This window comes from Chrysemys picta, chromosome 7 (assembly GCF_011386835.1).
Source record: "Chrysemys picta bellii isolate R12L10 chromosome 7, ASM1138683v2, whole genome shotgun sequence".
Lineage (NCBI taxonomy): Eukaryota > Metazoa > Chordata > Testudines > Emydidae > Chrysemys > Chrysemys picta.
This window is the reverse complement of record NC_088797.1, coordinates 92,001,115-92,019,479: the sequence shown is the minus strand read 5'-3', so window position 1 is coordinate 92,019,479 and position 18,365 is coordinate 92,001,115. Positions and strand designations below refer to the sequence as shown.

The following is an 18,365-nucleotide window of genomic DNA, read 5'->3' as shown; positions in this document are numbered from 1 at the left end:
TCTCATATATTATAATTCCTCAGATCTTCTGTGCAGATTGAATTCTGCCATCATTTCTTCTTGTAAAATCAACGATAATGGAGTGATTTTGCTCTCTTACAATAGGTCACTGAAAGTTGACAGAATTTGACACTGCAGTGGCACAGCATGCTCTACTATAAAACTTGTGTCTGCGCTACTATTACACATCCATACTTTCTGAGTTTAACTTAGCTGTAAAATTCCATCATGGTCTATAAAATGAAGTTAAACCCCCCTAAGGTCTATCTATCAAATGTAAGTGGTAATTCAGCTATGATCTCCCGCCTGCCCTTCTGCCAAACACAGCAACATATGTCCCCAGGATCAGACTGGAGTCAGAATCATTTATGATTTAGCTGATAAAAAAATTAGGTAAATCATTTCACCATTGTATTTCATGGGGAAACATTTTCATTAACAAAGAAAACAAAACAGAAACATATGAAATAGTTAAATAAACAAAACAAAGACATAGCATTATTAAACAAGTAAAAAATGAGCGAACAAACACACTTCAACTATTAAACTGATCTTCTCTTCTAGCCTGTTAACCATCTAATTATCCACTAGCAACATCAGAGCTTCATACTTGCTGAAGCAGTTCTCTTTTTAGTACACATTAAAATCTACAATGTGGTATTTATCATTGGCTGGTAGCACATTGCATTTTGTTATTATGCTTTTAGAAATAAAAATTATTAAACACTTATTCTCATTTTCCAGTAACTAAACAATAGCCAATGGTTCAAAGTGTTAATGGTTCTAATGGCAAGGGCCTGATCTGCATGCCTTCCTCTAGCCAAACTCCCACTGAAATCAATGTTGGTTCAATCTGAGTAAGAAATGTAGGGTTGCCCCTATAAATGGGAATAATAATGGCATTTGTTTTTTCTGGCAGGGAGAGGCTGTCCTCCATTGGAAAATATGGTCAAATGGCACTTAACTAGCCAGCTTCGATGCTCTGCAGGAAGTTAATTATAGTTCATGAATCCCATTTATACTTTGTGGTACATTTTTCTCTTGTGATTAAGATTCAGGCAAGAAAATGAGTGAAGGAATTAAGCGTTCCACAGCTGCTAAGCTTTTGTTTAATACTCTTCCGGTACAAAAGTGTGTGATATTAATAGCTGCTGAAGTGACTGTGCAGACTTTCTTCACTATATGTAAAATGGGTTTCTATAAAAGTAGCTTCATTAGTCCATACTAATAGAGCCTCCTTTCTCCATAGGTGGTGACAGTCCAACAGGTAGAAGAAAGAAGAACCTTTTGTCTCAAAGGAGGTCACTGCTACTAGTGCACACAGGATTAACACTAATAGACCTTGTTAATATCAAATATCAGTAACACAGAACAAGATTAACTGGGTGGCTGTATGGATAACTCATTTTACAAGGAGGAGAAAATGACTCTCTGGTGCAGCAATAGTACATTCTAAATAGCAGTACCAGTGAATAGAATTAGGGATGCAAAAAACACCCTTGACTTAAAAAAAAAAAAAAGGTTTACTGAATTACAGCCCATAGGCAATATCTGCCAAAAGCTGCACCCCCTGAGGCAGTAGTGTCTAACTGTTAATGTAAAACAGCGAATAGACTTTTGAGTGGCCACTTTGACATTATTTTCTGTTCAGGAATCATCCCCTATATCATGGGCTTTTACTGCAAGGGATCAGGGACCACTTCTTGAAGGTATGGTTCAAAGATAGCTGAGCAAATCAAGTCAGAGATGGATGCTTTGGGAGCCTTCTTCTGTTGCTCCAAAACAAATGCAGAAATGGCCAGTGGGATTTTTTTTTCTTTTCAGATAAAAATTGAAGACTTACAGCAACTAAAATGAGTGCAAGATACTATCCTTGTCCCATTTTTGGTTGGGACAGTAGGCAAGAAAGGATACCTCTTGATTAGTAAAAAGGTAGAAATGTATTATGAATGAATCTGTTCACAATTGTCAGAACCAATTTGCCAGGCTGAAAGTACCAAGCTGCACATGAGAAAAGCTAGAGGAATAGTAGTTATGGGTTCAAAAGAAGGCAGGCCCATTCTTTAGAATACCATAATGAGCTTCTATGATGAAACAAAATTAATGAAAATTGGCCTTTATTAGCTTGACAGCTTTCAGAAACTGCATTACTAAAGGAAGAGACTCCACAGGGAGTCACTAGATCCTCCATTAGCACTAAATATAGTTGCCTCACTCCTGAATATACTAAAAGACAAATTTTACTTTATGATGCACTGGATAAATTTAAGAAAATTAGAATTAGGGACCAAAATTAGACACCATCAGAAGGAGGTTATCAAAACTATTTAATGACTTGTTTTCATGGCTTGAAAACAGTGGTGATAACTGAGCCAAGTAGCTTTTGGCACCTCAGGCCAAGCTGGAGCAATAGGAGGCAGGGACAGGTTGCTGAGATGGTCATGGTGACTTGATTTCTGAAATAATAGGATGTCTGTGCAAGGAGGAGGCCAGGGCTCAGTTACAGTTAAAGTCCACAAAACAGTTCCTCTGTAATCAAGGTGAAGCTATAGAAAAATCAGTTTAATTTTGTGTCTTCATTTTCTGGGTAATAAGAAGGAAAAGATGGAGTATTTCAAAAGATTGTAATTCCAAAGAATAGAGAATGTATCTATCCTTGTAGTTGCTGCACAAATGAAGTACTTTGAAGTTGTGGATTGGAGGGGAAAAGTGTACTTTTGGACATTCTGCAAATCTGAATAAATATTTGTAGGCTGAAAATTTATTCTGATGATATATGGTGGAACATATATCTGGTTGAATATATACTGTCTGCTGTCATCATGAATTCCCTGGTTATGCTGATTTGCTTTAAGACCTATGGATTTTTGTGGGTTAATTTTAGGATAGTTACTGTTCACTGGACATTTGTCTCCCACTGAATGCTGAGGTAAATCACTGTTGCAGCATTGGCTGAATGGACTAGAATGGGATTTGGCAAAATCTAAGGTTTAAATAGTAGAAATCTAGGTGAACTTTTAGATTTCCGGTGCATTTTACTATGAAGGTGATTCTTTCTGTAGAACCACTTGTCCTGCACAGACATCTAGGTCACATAGTTTCCCCATCCGAAGAGTCTGGTTTCTGTCACTGTAATGGTCTAATCAGGATCTGATAGTATAATTCACCTAAGGAGGGAAATGGATAGAGTACATGAGACCAGATATTTCCTCATTTTAGAAAGTGAAATTTTCTGTTCCATTGCATAAATAGAGAGGACAGGTGGTATCTGTTGTACAGCAAACTCTAGGCACTATATTGAAGAAAGTTATAAACCCAAGGGGCAAAAAGGGACTTGCATGGCATATAGACTAGGCTGAGAGCTGGTTGTTAGAGAGTATTTTCTGAAGCCTTTCTTAAGACAAATGCATGCAGTCCTCCTGAGTTATGAAGTGAGCTCTCAGAGCCTAACAGGGTTCCAGCGCACAATGGAGAATTTATGATAGGTCTTCTAAAGAGATTCAGCTTTCTCTAGCCAGTCATCTAAATAAATCAGACTATTAACCTCTTCTTAGTGATGGGCAATCCTTAGAATCCTTAAAAAATCCATAAGCCATAGTCACACTGAAAAGGAGGGCTGTATGTTGTAAAGACTGGTTGTTGGTCTTGAAACCGAGGTATTTCTGAAGAGAACTGCAATAGGTATGTGATGAAACACATCTTGTAGATATATGAAAACTAAATATTCTCCCTGCTGTACAGCTGATATTACAGAGAGAACAGATTACATCTTTAACTTCTTGTACTCTAGAAAGAAGTTTAGCCATTTGAGATCTAAGAATGAAGACTCCTGATTACTTCAGCTCTAGAAACAAACAACAGAGAAAACGCCTGGTTGATCTGAAGGGACAAGAAGGGTCGCACAAATATACAAGGGTGTTCGATACAGTTGTTTACAACATCTTTATTTAGAGAGCCAAGAAATAAGGTAAAAACATTTTTGAGTTTGAGGGAAATGAAGCAAATTCTAAACAACCACCATTTGAACCTATAGGCAGACTCCATTTGTCTGATATTATGTTTTCTCATTCTGAGAAAATGGGTAATTCTCTTCCTCTCTCAAAAGAATGTATTGGAGGGGCAAGCCAAAGAAGTCAGAATTTGATTTAGTGGAGACATCCTGAGTGTCATCTCTGCCTTTGTGACATTGATTACAGCATCCTGAACCAGGAAATTTGAGCTGAATGGGATTGAGTTTGGGAATCTATCTATACTAGAGGGTAAATACACACCTCAGTCAGAAAAATCTGTTATTGCTTTATTACCTGTCTCCCAGAATGGTGAGGAGAGAAGCCTTGTTTTCTGAACATTGGTGGCACACAGATAATAGCAATAGAGCGTGTTTTGTTTGCTACCACTTGACTGCCCATTTTTATGTATAGACAAATCTTGAAAATGCCCAAAGTAGAATTGGCTAGAATGTCACAATTCAATTGCTCTTGATTCTGTTTTGAAATGATCTTATGTGAAGAGAAGCCTTCTCAATATCCCTCAACCAAATGATAAATATTCTGATGAAAAAAGATGTATGTAAAGATGCTGCCAACCCCCCTGCCTCTCTATCAAACATCATCTTTAAGACTGTTTCCATTTTCCTGGTTTAATAAAACCCACAACTTCTGAGGAAATTAAGTTTATTAGCGTATTCTGCAATAATGGAATGGATGAGAATAAGGATCCCAGATATTCTTTTTATTTTAAAGGAATGTATGTATTGTATTAAATACTAATGAAGAAATATCTACTATCAGGAATTTATGTATGTATTGTATTAAATACTAATGAAGCAATATCTACTATCAGGTCTTCAAATATCCTTTCTTTAAAACTGGAAATACATGGAAAAACTTTTTATTTTTTCTGAGGGTCAGAAAAACCCCAAGCCCTCTTTTTTATGATAGCTGGAAATATAGAATTCTCAGAAAAAATTAAGATCATGAGCACTGCTATGATTAAATGCCCCGTGTCCTCTGTGCTAAGCTCCCTCAGGCTGGTGTCCTTGGGTTCAGTATTTGACTTTGAAAAAGAAAGATGATGCCTACTCTTGTTACAAAACCTTAGAGAGAATATGCTTCAATTTCCTTTTCACCTTTAAGGGCACGTCAGAAGAGGAAGGCCTGTCAGGCTTCTTAGCACAAGAGAAGGGCACTTGCTTGATGGGCTGAAATAGTTCTTGCTCATATATTTAAAGGGGGATTGACCTCTGTAGAAGAGGGTTGAGACAGTGGCTGCAATGACTAGCTTCTCTGAAATCCTTGTTGAGGTCTGGATCCCATAAAGGAAAATAGAATCAGGAGCAGGGATGTCTAAGGTGACTTAGGACTCCCATCATGGTGGCAATGGAGTTGGAAAAAGGCCAACATGTAACATTTTACTTTTGCTGACTCTGAAGAAGTTTATGGAGAGCCTGCACATTTGTAAGAAGTGGAAGGATACCTATATCACAGGATTTTGCAGCTGGCTGGGTCTTGCTGAACCCAGGGATCACAAGAACACAGAATCTTTTCTGTCTGGCCACTGCGACAGAGCAATTGGTAACAATCATGTTATATTTCTCTGTTTTTCCCCATTGTCAGTCATGTTTTGAAAGAAAAAAAAAACTCCCCTGAGGAGAGCTGCACATCAGCTCCTCACTGAGACAAAGTAAAAACTCGATCATGTGCGCATTAGCAGCAGTGAACTCCTGTGTTTTGAAAAATGCTACAACAGTACTTTCAGGTGACTTCTTAATATATTTCCATAATTTTGTTCTGTGTCTGCATATTCAGTGAAATCTTACAGCACTTTGGTTGGATTAGATCTGCCTATGGTGTTGACAAATCTAGTCAAATAGAAAACATTACCTTCAAGTGGAAAACATTACATCTTTTAATGGCAAAGAAAAGAAGAAAGAAAATCCTGCCTGTCATGAAATATCATTTTTATACAGTAGAAATGTTCACACTGAACAGTATTATTACTAGTCGAGGAAAAACATGCCATGCTACATCTACATCACTTTCAACAGCCTGAAATTCTGATCTTCATATATCTTGCGAGGGGGGAAAAAATCCCTAATAAACCGGAACCAAACTTCACATTCCTCACAAGTGGACCCATATTTAAAAATGAGATATGAGGGCATATTTTATGACTCTAAAGCAGACTAAAAGATTCTAGTATTTTCCTTTTTTTTTTAACTATGAAAAGTCTGAACAATCTGTTTAATGTGCCCAAGGGCAACAACTAGGAGCCAATAACTGCTGCTTTCAGTTAGCATTTTCTTTTCTGATATAGCAGCACATCACTATTAGCTATGATATTCTAGTTGTGAGGAGGAACTGATATTTATTAATTAACAAACAATCCAAAATATTGTAAAGTTTTTACCTTCTAAAATATAAGTAATCACAGAAGATAGGTTTGCTAAAAATACCAATTTAATAATCTCTTTCTGAGGCTCATTTCACATCTGGAGTTCACAATTTTGTCATGCTGTGATCCATTAATTAAAAAACTATAGATTTTCTATTCCCTGTTTTAGGGGGACTGAAAGTTTATATTGCTTCCAAAGTTCAGTGAGATAAATATGCAGTACTATATAGTTAGAGGAGTCTTTCAGAATATGTCAGAATCAAAGAAATTCATATACTTGTTACAAACTGCGAAGTATCTATTTTTATGAGCATGGTGCATGCCTCTGTGTGTGTGCTTATGATCCGTTACTTCTATGGAGGTAGACCATAACAGATTGTTAGAGGAACCAAGCACAGAAAGGTAAAACAATGGCCTAGCTATTGTGTCAATATTTTAAAAGGGTAAACAGAATGGTCTGGGTAATTATAGGCTTGACAGTCTGACATTGATCCCGGGCAAGATGATGGATCTACTGATACAGGATTTCACTAATAAAGAATTAAAGGAGCGTAACATAATTAATGCCAATCAACATGGCTTTATGGAAAATACCTCTTTTGGATGAGAGTAAAAGTTAGATAAAGGTAATTGTATTGATGTAATATACTTAGACTTCTTTAAGGCATTTGATTTGGAACCACACATTTTGATTAAAAAACTAGAACCTCATAATACTAACAAGACACACATTAAATGGATTAAAAGTTGGCTAACCAAGAGGCCTCAAAATGGAAATGGAAAATCGTCATTGAGAAGATGTATTTCTAGTGGGGTCCCACAGGGTCGATTCTTGTCTTGACACTATAAGATTTTTATTAATGACCTTGAAGAAAACATAAAATCTTCACTGATAAAGTCTGCAGATGAGACAAAAATTAGGGGAACAGTAAATAATGAAGAGGACAGGTCACTGAGAGAGAACAATCTGAACTGGTTGGTAAATTGGGTGCAGTCAAAGAATATCCATTTTAATATGGCTAAATGTAAATGTATACATCTAGGAACAAAGAATGTAAGTCATACTTACAGGATGGGGGACTCTATGCTAGGAAGCAGTGACTCTGAAAAAGATTTAGGATGGGGGGTGGATACTCAGCTGAACATGGGCATTTAGTGTGATACTGTGACCAAAAGGGCTAATGTGATCTTTGGGTGCATAAACAAAGGAATCTTGAGTATGGAGTAGAGAGGTTATGTGACCTCTGTATTTGGCACGGTTGCAATCATTGCTGGAATACTGTGTCCAGTTCTGGTGTCTGTAGTTCAAAAAGGATACTGATAAATAGGAGGGTTCAGAGAAGTGCCACAAGAATGATGAAAGGATTAGAAAACATGCCTTATAGTGATAGGAGCTAGATCTATTTAATTTAACTAGAGACGGTTAAGGGGTGACTTGATTAAAGTTTTTAAGTACCTACATGGGAAACAAATATTTAATAATGGGCTCTTCTCTGTAGCAGAGAAAGGTATAACATGATCCAATGGATGGAAATTGAAGTTAGACAAATTCAGACTCGAAATAAGGTGTCCATTTTTAACAGTGAGGGTAATTAACCATTTACCAAGAGTTGTGGTGGATTCTCTGTCACTGGCAATTTTAAAATCAAGATTGGATGTTTTTCTAAAAGAGATGGTATAGAAATTATTTTGGTGAAATTCAATATCCTGTATTATATACAGGATGTCAGACCAGGTGATCACAACAGTCCCTTCTGGTTTTGGAATCTATGAATCTATTAACACTAATGGTATGTCTACATTGCAGAAACCCCCTTGCAGCAGCGAATCTCAGAGCCCAGGTCAGCTCACTTTAATTCATGTGGTTTGTGGTAATAGGGCTAAAAAAAGCAGTGTAGATGTTCCCACTTGGGCTGGAGCCCGAGTTCTGAGACCCTCCTCCCTTGCTGGGTCACAGAGCCCAGGCTCCAGTCTGAGTGGGAGCATCTACACTGCTATTTTTAGCTTCATAGTGCAAGCCCAAGTCAGTTGACCAAGGCTCTGAAAGTCACTGCTGCCGTGTTTTTGTTTTGTAGATGTACCCAATAATTACCCAACTAGAGGACTTTGTGGCTTAGAAAGGGTGGGGGTTAAGCCAGGGGCCAGAGACTGCCCTGGGTGTCAATGAAAAGCTGACAAGCTGGAAAATACACAGAGAGGGAGAAACTACAGCAGGGGTGGTCTGTTTCTTCCTGCCAGAGATTGAGAATACTCATATGTGAAGGCTTTTTATTGTTTTTCCTCTTTGCTCTATGCAGTTTGTACTTTAGGAGTGAATAAATAATGCTTTGTTTTGAAGCCAGTGTTTCTGTATCACTGAAAATGTATAGTGTCCATAGGGAAAGTTTTACAGGTGCCAAAACAGAGTTGGACCTGTGTTAACATGGTTAGGAAGCCAAGGGCTGAACCCCAGAGATCCAGTCTAAGAGTGGGTGGACACCTGTTTCCACCCAGAGTGCGGTGCAGGAAGCCAAGCGTGTCACCTGAGGTGTGCACATGAGATAGACTAAAAGGGGTATAAGATAATAGTTTACCTTGTACCCATGACAATGGTGGCACTTGTGGTGGGATTCTAACTGTGACAGTGGTAATTTGCAGTAAGTCACAGACAGCAGTAAAAACAAAAACAACAAGGAGTCCAGTGGCACCTTAAAGACTAACAGATTTATTTGGTGCCACCAGACTCCTTGTTGTTTTTGTGGATACGGACTAACGCAGCTACCCCCGATACAAACATTTGCAAAGGTAAAGCAAAAGGGAAAATGGTTTGTTTTTTCTGGGAAGAGACAAGGAAAGAAAAGTTAGAGAAAATGAGTTATGCACAGCTCCCTAAAAAGCAGTCATGGAGATATGCAGAGGCAAGGGGACAGACCCCAAAAGCTAAGCAATCCACTGTTAGTTCAAGTGCTACAGTAATTGGCACGTGTGCAGCAACCAGAGCAATGGCATTGTCCAGACTCAGTTCCTTAGGGCAGCAAAGCCTGGAGTGGCAGATTTAAAGGGAAAAGCTGCAACATGGGCAGGGGGAAAGTTGGAGCTGGAGGAAAAGCAGCATGCAGACCAGGAGAAACGACACTGGAATGAGAAAAGAATACTCCAAACCTATTCGGAAAGTGGGGACAGACACCATACCTAGCTCCTCAAGCAGCCTAGATTCTAAAGGCACATCTATACTGAACACTCTTTATGGCGGCATGTAGAGGAGATAACCTGCATGCACCCCTAGCCAGGGTATAAATAGCAGGGTAGATGGTGAGGTACTGCTTAGTGAGTGAAGACACACCCGAACCCTTAAGGCATATAACCTACACCAGTGGTTCTCAACCAGGGGGTCTGGTGCCCCTTCAGGGGCCACGAGCAGGTTTCAGGGGGTCCTCCAAGCAGGACCAGTATTAGACTCGCTGGAACCCAGGGCAGAAAGACGAAGCCCACCGCATGGGAATGAAGCCTGGGGGGGCCCTAAGCCCTGGCACCCAGGACTGAAGCAGAAGCCTGAGTAACTTAGCTTCACAGTTCCCCCTGTGGTGTGGGGCTCCTGCCAATTGTCCTGCTTGCTACCCCCTAACGCCACCCCTGGCTTTTATATGCAGAAAAGTCGTTGTTGTGACACAGGTAGGCCATGAAGTTTTTATGGCATGTCGGGGGGGCCTCAGAAAGAAAAAGGTTGAGAACTGCTGCCCTCCACAGCTCTCTACATGCCAAGCAATGGTTCTCCCATCTACACTGCTCTTTTTACCAGTGTAGTGTCCACTGCCTCGCTGCTGCTGGAGCCTTTCCCCTCTGCCTTGCCATTTCTGGATTCTTTTGCTGCTTTCTGTAGCTACACACCGCAGTGTGGATGCAGCCTGCTTTTCACTGAGGAGTGTAACTACAAATACTCTACATGCCGCTACCAGAGGTTGCAGCGTAGATGTACCTTAAATTTTTACCTAAAACCACAGGTGGGGGTGACAATGTATTTTGAGTGCTTTTGAGATGAGTTGGTTGAATTGAACTTGGTGGCTGCTGGGGACATGGAACGGTATCTGTCTCCCTTACTGATGGACAAGGTCCTGGATGCCTTCCCCTGTATGGTCAGGAAGGACGATGGAAATTATGAGCAATATAAACAGATTACTGAAAAAATTTAAACCGACACGTGAAGCATACAGGAGGAAATTTCAGGGGAAGTAGTAGCCTCAAACCAACCCGGTTTTGAGACAAAGGAAAATCTCAGGCTGGCCTCCTAAGAATTCTAGTTTCATTTTTATATTGAGTTTCACCTGTTTGGGGTTTCAGTGGCAAAGGTTTGCACAGCTCTCCTAAAATGTAAATTTATAAACCAAACAGAATGCTGGATTAATCAAGGACTGGAAAAAGGTGATGGAAAACTAACCGAGGTCTGCCCACAATCCCATAATCTTTCCATAATCATTGAATGTTTGTATTAAAATGATAATCAGTGAAATAGTTAACAACGCTCACAATATAATTATCATTAGGCTTCAGAGCCAGTGGGCATTGATGAGGCAGTTAATACACTTGCTTTTATATACCCTTCTTCGGTTCTACGACAGTACTTCATCAGAAGATTTTCTACACAACTATAAGAGCTATAACCTATTCTTTTCATCATAAAGGTAAGTAATAAAATATGTCTACCTCTACTATAGAGGTTTTTTAGATTCAGCACAAATATCCATCCATTTGAAATTAACATGAAAGAAGGAAAACAGTATTAATTTTACACAACGATCTAGCTTCTATTACAGTTTATAGTCCATCTGACTACACTTTGTAAATTTAGTGAGATGTTTTCTTAAATGAAAAATATTAAAGACAGCAGAAATAAGATCTCTAAAAGGAAAACTTTCTGCTTAAACCACCAATTTGAATTTTTATACTATTCCTTTGAATTTCATATTGCTGTTTTAAAATGTAAATCCTCAAAATGTAATCTTTCCTCATCATCCCCTTCTGTTAGATTTTTGCAAATTTATTTTGTAGCTTATTACCTTGCTTCAAAAAAACTATTGGCTTCAGAAATATTGATTCCATTTTCAGCTATGGTAATAAAATGCTCATTATTGTTATTTGCCTAATCTATTTACAATTTCTAAGCTAGTGTACTTCAGTATAGCTGCACTGAAGTTAATACTACTACACTGATTTACACCACCTTGTAACCTGGCTCATGTCTATGTTTTGGGCATTTCCATAATATAAACAAACAATAATAATAGTAGTAAATCTAAAGGCTCACAGGCTAGCATACTTCATTATATACTCTAACAACTTAATAAAACCTGAAATTAGTAAACAAAAAATATCGATGACCTCAGACTGATTAGTTCACTACATTTCATTCTGGAGTAAATATTTACAGCTAGGTTATAAATCTCTACAAATATAGGGCTCCTAATGCAGTTTTCTGTAAATATGAATCCCTCATTTTCAAGAAGGTATAAATTAGCTGTAAATATTTGTTCCATAATCAAATGTTGCAAATTAAGCAGTCCAAAGTCACAAGTATTTGTTGATTACTAATTTTCAAGAAAATTGGTTTGATCTTTATTAAATTATTAGATTGTAAAATAAAGTTTGCTTACCTGTCACCCTTTTGATTATTATTATTTGTATTATTATTTGTATTATGGAAACACCCAAAAGGCCTCAGTCAGGATCGGGACTCAATAGTGCAATGTGAACGGTGTATACAGGCTGGATGAAAATTATCCAGATTAGAGTACAGCTAAAGTTTGCATACCTGGAGACTTTAATTGCACCTTTGATTAACATTTTCAAAAAGGGGTTAAGACTAAGCTTCACACAAACTATCCTTCATTCTAGGCAAACCATGGGAACTGTGCTCTTAATGGGAACAACCTTCCAAATAATCACGGTTTCAACTGTGCCATTTTCAGTCCTTGAACTTTTCCAGTGGATATTGCCTGCTAATACCCAGGATCTGTGGAGACGTTTTATAAGTCAAAATGGAGGCTGTGACAAGATTGTACTGACCAATAATACCCTGGCTAATCTAGAGAAGTAGGTTGCAGCATGTTTTGCTATCCTATCTAGATGAGACTGGAAAAAGATAAACATTTGCATATTATTTTAGATGCTCTGGTCTCAAACTCTGTTGATGTGACAGTTGGCTGGTCCTTCCATCAGTCAATATGAATTTTTGGTGCCTGAAGCACAGTTATTTATCACCAGATATCATTGCCTTTTTGTTTGTTTGTTTTTGCTCAAATTCTTGTTGGGGGGAGGGATAGCTCAGTGGTTTGAGCATTGGCCTGCTAAACCCAGAGTTGTGAGTTCAATCCTTGAGGGGGCCAATTAGGCATCTGGGGCAAAATCAGTACTTGGTCCTGCTAGTGAAGGCAGGGGGCTGGACTCGATGACCTTTCAAGGTCCCTTCCAGTTCTAGGAGATAGGACATCTCCATTAATTTATTTATTTTTATGTTTTATTTTAAACTTTTCATAGTTTGGGGCTAAATTATCCCTGCCTGGGTTAAAAGTTGTGGGAAAGTTAGTTTGTTTTTAAATCTTCACAAGGATTCCCCCTTGTAATTCCACAGTGACTCTGATTCAGAGAATCTTTCCCCTCAACATGGATCCCACACAGTGTGACTCTACAGGAGCCATGTTGAGGCATAATCCTCACGTCTGTAGTAACCCTGCTTGAGGCAATACAGGAAAGGTAGTATAGCACAGGTATGGTTATGGGACAGAAGAGGGAGACTTACATCCCTCCCAGGCAAGTCAACTCTTCACTGCGGCCTTCCCAGTTTCCATAACCTCCCTCAGCACTGACCACAGACCTTGGGGGCGCTGTGCTGCAGTAGCAGCTGAGTCCCATATCAATGCAGAAGGTGAAATCTTTGTGTTTAGAGGTATGTGCCACATACAGAACTAATAAGAGTATGATGCAACCAATTTTTAGTAAGAGAGTTCCATTTTGTGATTGCTATGGCCATGGGAATAGATAGGAGCAGGACTGCTTCTCCTACCTCAACAACAAGCATAGCAGTGTGAAACAAGGCAGCATCCTGTACTCCAGAATGATCACCACAAAGTAAAACACAGTGTTGAGCAACAGAATAACAGAAGTATACTTCTTCAGTCGGATGCCTTTTATTCTTTGCCCATCTGCTCCAGGAAGGCAGACAATGAAATTTGGAAATTCTACGCTAAATTATACCTTCCTGCAGATTTATACAGGAGAGAGGATTAAAGGGAGCCAGGGAACTCTGAGAAGTTCACCTCAAGAAAATTCCTTCAAACTGTTCCTCCTAGAGGGAAGGATTTGGAGGTCTGCGAAGAAGGCATGCCGCACAGCCTCCTAAACTTATGCATCTCCAGGATCTACAGATAAAGAGATCCATATCCAGAACTTATGTACGGTGATGTTGTCTGTGCAGCTCCTCCACCCTATTTCCCTCCCAGTCACCCTATGCTTGTATATGTGCAGGCACATCCCTCCCAACTCTTTCCCCCTTCCCAAGGAGTTGCAGGTTAACAATGCCACAGTTAATGATGCTTCTACTAGCACTGACTTAGGCACAGACTCCCACTGTGACATTTTCCCCCTCTTCTTGGCAGTGCATTCACAAAGAGGTGGATATGTTCAGGCAGAGGTGGTATTCTCCCCTTTGTGTAACTCCAGCCAAATTAGTTTCTTCTGCTCATGGTAGTCAACACTTTCTGAAAATCAGTCCCCTTTAATGTGTCTCATCTTTTGCACACAAAAATTGAGGCGCTACAAATAATTAGTCACTTGAAAAAAATTGGTCTAAACTGCCACACCGATGTAATAAAAGTTTCATTACACCAGCATAATCAGTAAATATGGTCAGTCTTTCTAAGCCTGGGTCCAACCAATTGTCAAGAGGTATAACATTCAATAACATGAGACTGAAAATGAAATAACTACATTGTTAGCCTCTCGTATCATTACAAATTAGTACATTTTTGTAATAATTTACAGTGATAAATTTAGGACTGTGCAGGAAGCATCGCAGAGTGGCATTAGGAGCACACTGTAATAATCACTAGCATACATAAAATAGGAGTTCAAAGAGCAGATGTTTCAAATGTATCAGGAGAAGTACTAGTGATGGAAATGAAACACACTATACCTGTATTCATCCTGGGTAAACCGTGGAATTACAGAGGGTTGCAATACAGCAATTTCTACAGTGGTGGTATTGAACTTCACAGGATCACCATCATCATATGCAATGACCACTAGCTATAAACAAAACAAAAGTCACTCATTTAATGTGGATAGAAATATTTTATGTCAATTTCTATCCACGGTATTTTTACATTTTCAGGAGCTCACAAATCGGATATCAATTTTTAAAAAATGCAAAACAGATGCTATCATGAAATAACATAGGGACATAATATACAGGTAAAAAAGGCAACAATAACCAACTATAGGCTTAACTGATCATGCAAAGTTCAGGAAATCTTTAAACAAAAATATGTTGCAAACTTGAACAACATATTCTCTTATACAAAATACAGGCTCCAAAATACAGTGATAGCCCAACGTACATTCTTTAAACTATCCAGTGGATTTCCTTAATATAGTGTTTCATCAAACCAAAGATAAGGTTGAAACCATTTCTGCTCTTCTGCCATAACAGGTAAATCCCAATTTTGCAAATCCTCATTTTGGAGATTCTGCATCCCTGTGCCTGATAATAGGCTATTACATATTGTCCATTTTTTCAGCTCCCCAACTTATGGATGTTATCCCCCAAGAGCAAGGCTGTCTCATGATTCAAAATGGCACATTAAATGTTGGCAAGCCAGCCTGACTTTGGGAACCTATATACATTTTAATGCTATTTTGTAATAAGGATTTTCTGTTTTCTCTGATTATAGATTGCCCTCTTCCTGCAATCTGAACATTACTTAACCTGCTGTACCATAGTGCTTTTTAACATTAAATAATTCCCTCAAAAAAGCTTTTCAGATTGAGAAATATAGATTTCCAAATTTTCAACAATCTGTGGATTCAGTGCAGCTGAAAGGAAACAGAATTCAAAATTGAAGTCCTATATCCAAAGAACAAGTAATGCGCTACAGGCAGCAGGGCGAGCCCTGTCACACCAGACCACCACTGTGCTAGAATCATAAATTAGAAAGATCTCCTTAGATAGTAAGGGTACTTTCCTTATTCTTGTTTCTGTCCATGTTTTATTGCTTATTTGGTGTCCATCCCTATTCAATCCTAGATCCTGTAGCTGAGACAAACCTGGTTGCTGGTAAATAGGATCATCTATTCTCACTCAAAGATGAGAGGTTTGAAGCACAGCTGTCAACTAGTAAGAGGACAACAACCAGACTACTGAGACAGAAAATGACAGGACAGCCTACACCCCAATACCTCTGCCTGTAAGGTCAATTTTATTTCAAGAATTCACCACTCTTGAGTTACTCTGCACCTCACTCCAGCACAGCCCTTCTATCCCTCTTCTGCATGAGGCCCATCTCTTCGCAGAATCAGTAGGGTCAGTGCAGAGACAACATATGTAGGAATGTAGCAGCCATGTGTCCTATAGTTGTGTAGCTGGACTTCAGAATTTGGCTACTTAATGAAGAATTTATGGGAAGCATAGAGGGGCGATAGAAAGCCTATGTCATATTAATACTAATGTGAGCACAAAATAATTCCCCCTCTGGAAAATTTTATCCATGTATTGACTCAAAAGCAAATGAGAAACTTTTCATGTTGTCAGATTAATCCACAGAATGCAACATTATTCATGTCAGAAATTTGAAACAGTGACCGGTCAGGTTTATTTCATTACATTTAAAAATAAACAAACAACTCTTCTATCCTAGTTTCAAAAATATATAAACAAAAGGAAGGGAAAAACATGACTTAAGGATATTTTGATAGATGGTATTTTCCACATCAGGAAATTAGACATCAAAAATACTCCAATCATCACAAGATGAATGTATACATTTTTCTCCCATTGACATTTTGTCATTTTCAGCTAGGAAAAAGTGTGATTAAGAAAGAGCTATTATAACCCAACAAATCAAATGAAAAACACTAATTGTTCTATATTTGAGCCTCCGTCTTCAGGTATGATAAAAACAATACCACAAAAAACGTAATTCTTAGTCAAATTATTCTTTGCCATCAATTTTTTTTAGAGTATGTCTTTAATAAACTGAAGATCCCATCAAAGTTTCATCAAAACTTTATGCTGAATTTCTTACCACCATCAGACAATTAATAGAAACAGCTTTTTCATTCTAATTACGCTTTTTGATAGGCTTTATACAAGACAAATACATAGACAGATACACAGTATGACCTCTTACACAAGTTTCAGAGAGAAGGCTTCTCTTCCCCAACTCTGCCCCTTTAAGAGAATTCTCAGACACATCTGGAATCAAACTTGCCCTGACTTGCACTCTATATGCCTCTACTGAAGTCAATGGGTTGGATAGAGTGTATGGTAGGGGAGAATTTAGGTGGTTCTTATTTGCCTTGAAGATCCATTCTCCCATTCATTCAAAACTACCATGTCACAACCACTATCATAGTGCCTAATTGGATGAAGCTTTGTCTGTCTGTCGGCATCTAGCAACACTGCTCATTAACAGACCTGAGAGAGATCATTCTTAATCTTTTCCCCCAGAAACTGCACAGATTATTCACAGCTCTCATAGTTTCTGCTAATCTGAAAGCAAACAATGAGGGCTTGGAGTCTCTCTCTCCTATATGACAGGAAAATATAGTGCTAGTAGGCCATTTGTGGCCCTGAGGATAAATTTTGTACTAATTATGGATATAGTTTTATTTAAAGAAACAAAACCAAAAATACTATCTCCAGAACAGTAAGCCCTATAATATTTAGAAAAGAGGAAACAAGGTTTTAATTCAAACTACATTTTCTTCAATCACAAATGAAAACTGGTTAAATTTGAAATAATACATAATATAAAACCAAAGGTATAAATGAAATAACATTTGTCATATTTCATATTTGTATTAATATATATGCATATGCCTGCTGATATTCATACCTTAAATATCGTACTGGGCTCTTCATTAAGATTTACTCGGGTTACTACACGTCCTGAAATTTCCTCTACATCAAAAATGCTAGCACTGTAAGGGAACTGGATGACATCTACTTTGTATCTTACACGACTTGCTGGTGTACCCTGTAAGGCAAAAGCATATTTACAATTGTAAGAATTCAGCACAAATATTTAAATACTTTCTTAGTTTTGCACAAAATAAGATGTATAAAGAATGGGATAGAAAACAACATTGGAAAATATTATAACATAGACTTATGGCCTATCCCCACTGGGAAAACTATGTTCATTTCCAAGGGATTCTCCCCAAAAAGATACAGGTGACATTGAAGAGGCCCAGAGATGAGTGATGAAAATGATTAGCTGTTTGGAAATATTTCCTTATAAAGAAAGATTGAAAAGACAGGAACTGTTTAGTTCAACAAGGATATAAATAAGGGGTGAGGATATACAAAATAATTAATAGAACAGAGAAGATAAATCTCATAATACAAGAACAAGGGGACATTCACTGAAACTAAAACACAACAAACTGATAAAACTGATAGAAGGAAATAGTTTTACACAACCTTAGAATATTTGCCTCCTTCCTCAGACATCACTGAAAAAGGCACAGCACTGCTTATGAGCTTTTCTAAACTACATCCATTTGCAGAGAAGACTGTTAAGAGATTGCATTACAAAATTGTGTGACTATGCAAATATAGTTTTAAACCACTATTATAACTCTGACATACCCATTCAGTTTTCACCAGACCACTAAAATACACCTTTGTGGCATGGGGATGCTCCATCAAATTTCAAGTTACAAGTTGAAGCTGTTCCACTTTGTATACATAATTAAAAGATCAAATTGGAGCAGGAACTTGA

At 38.2% G+C, this 18,365-nt stretch overlaps 1 protein-coding gene across 1 annotated transcript in view; it reads right to left on the bottom strand.

Annotated features, from left to right (window-relative positions):
- The window catches only part of PCDH15 (protocadherin related 15), a 1,392,890-nt gene that overhangs the window by 144,481 nt on the left and 1,230,044 nt on the right, over positions 1–18,365 (bottom strand). Inside the window, exons 25-26 of the mRNA XM_065552026.1 lie at positions 17,478–17,618; positions 14,558–14,670 (exon numbers count right to left, since the gene is read on the bottom strand). Coding sequence (XP_065408098.1) covers positions 14,558–14,670; positions 17,478–17,618 — 254 coding nt within the window. The remainder of the gene's footprint in view (positions 1–14,557; positions 14,671–17,477; positions 17,619–18,365) is intronic.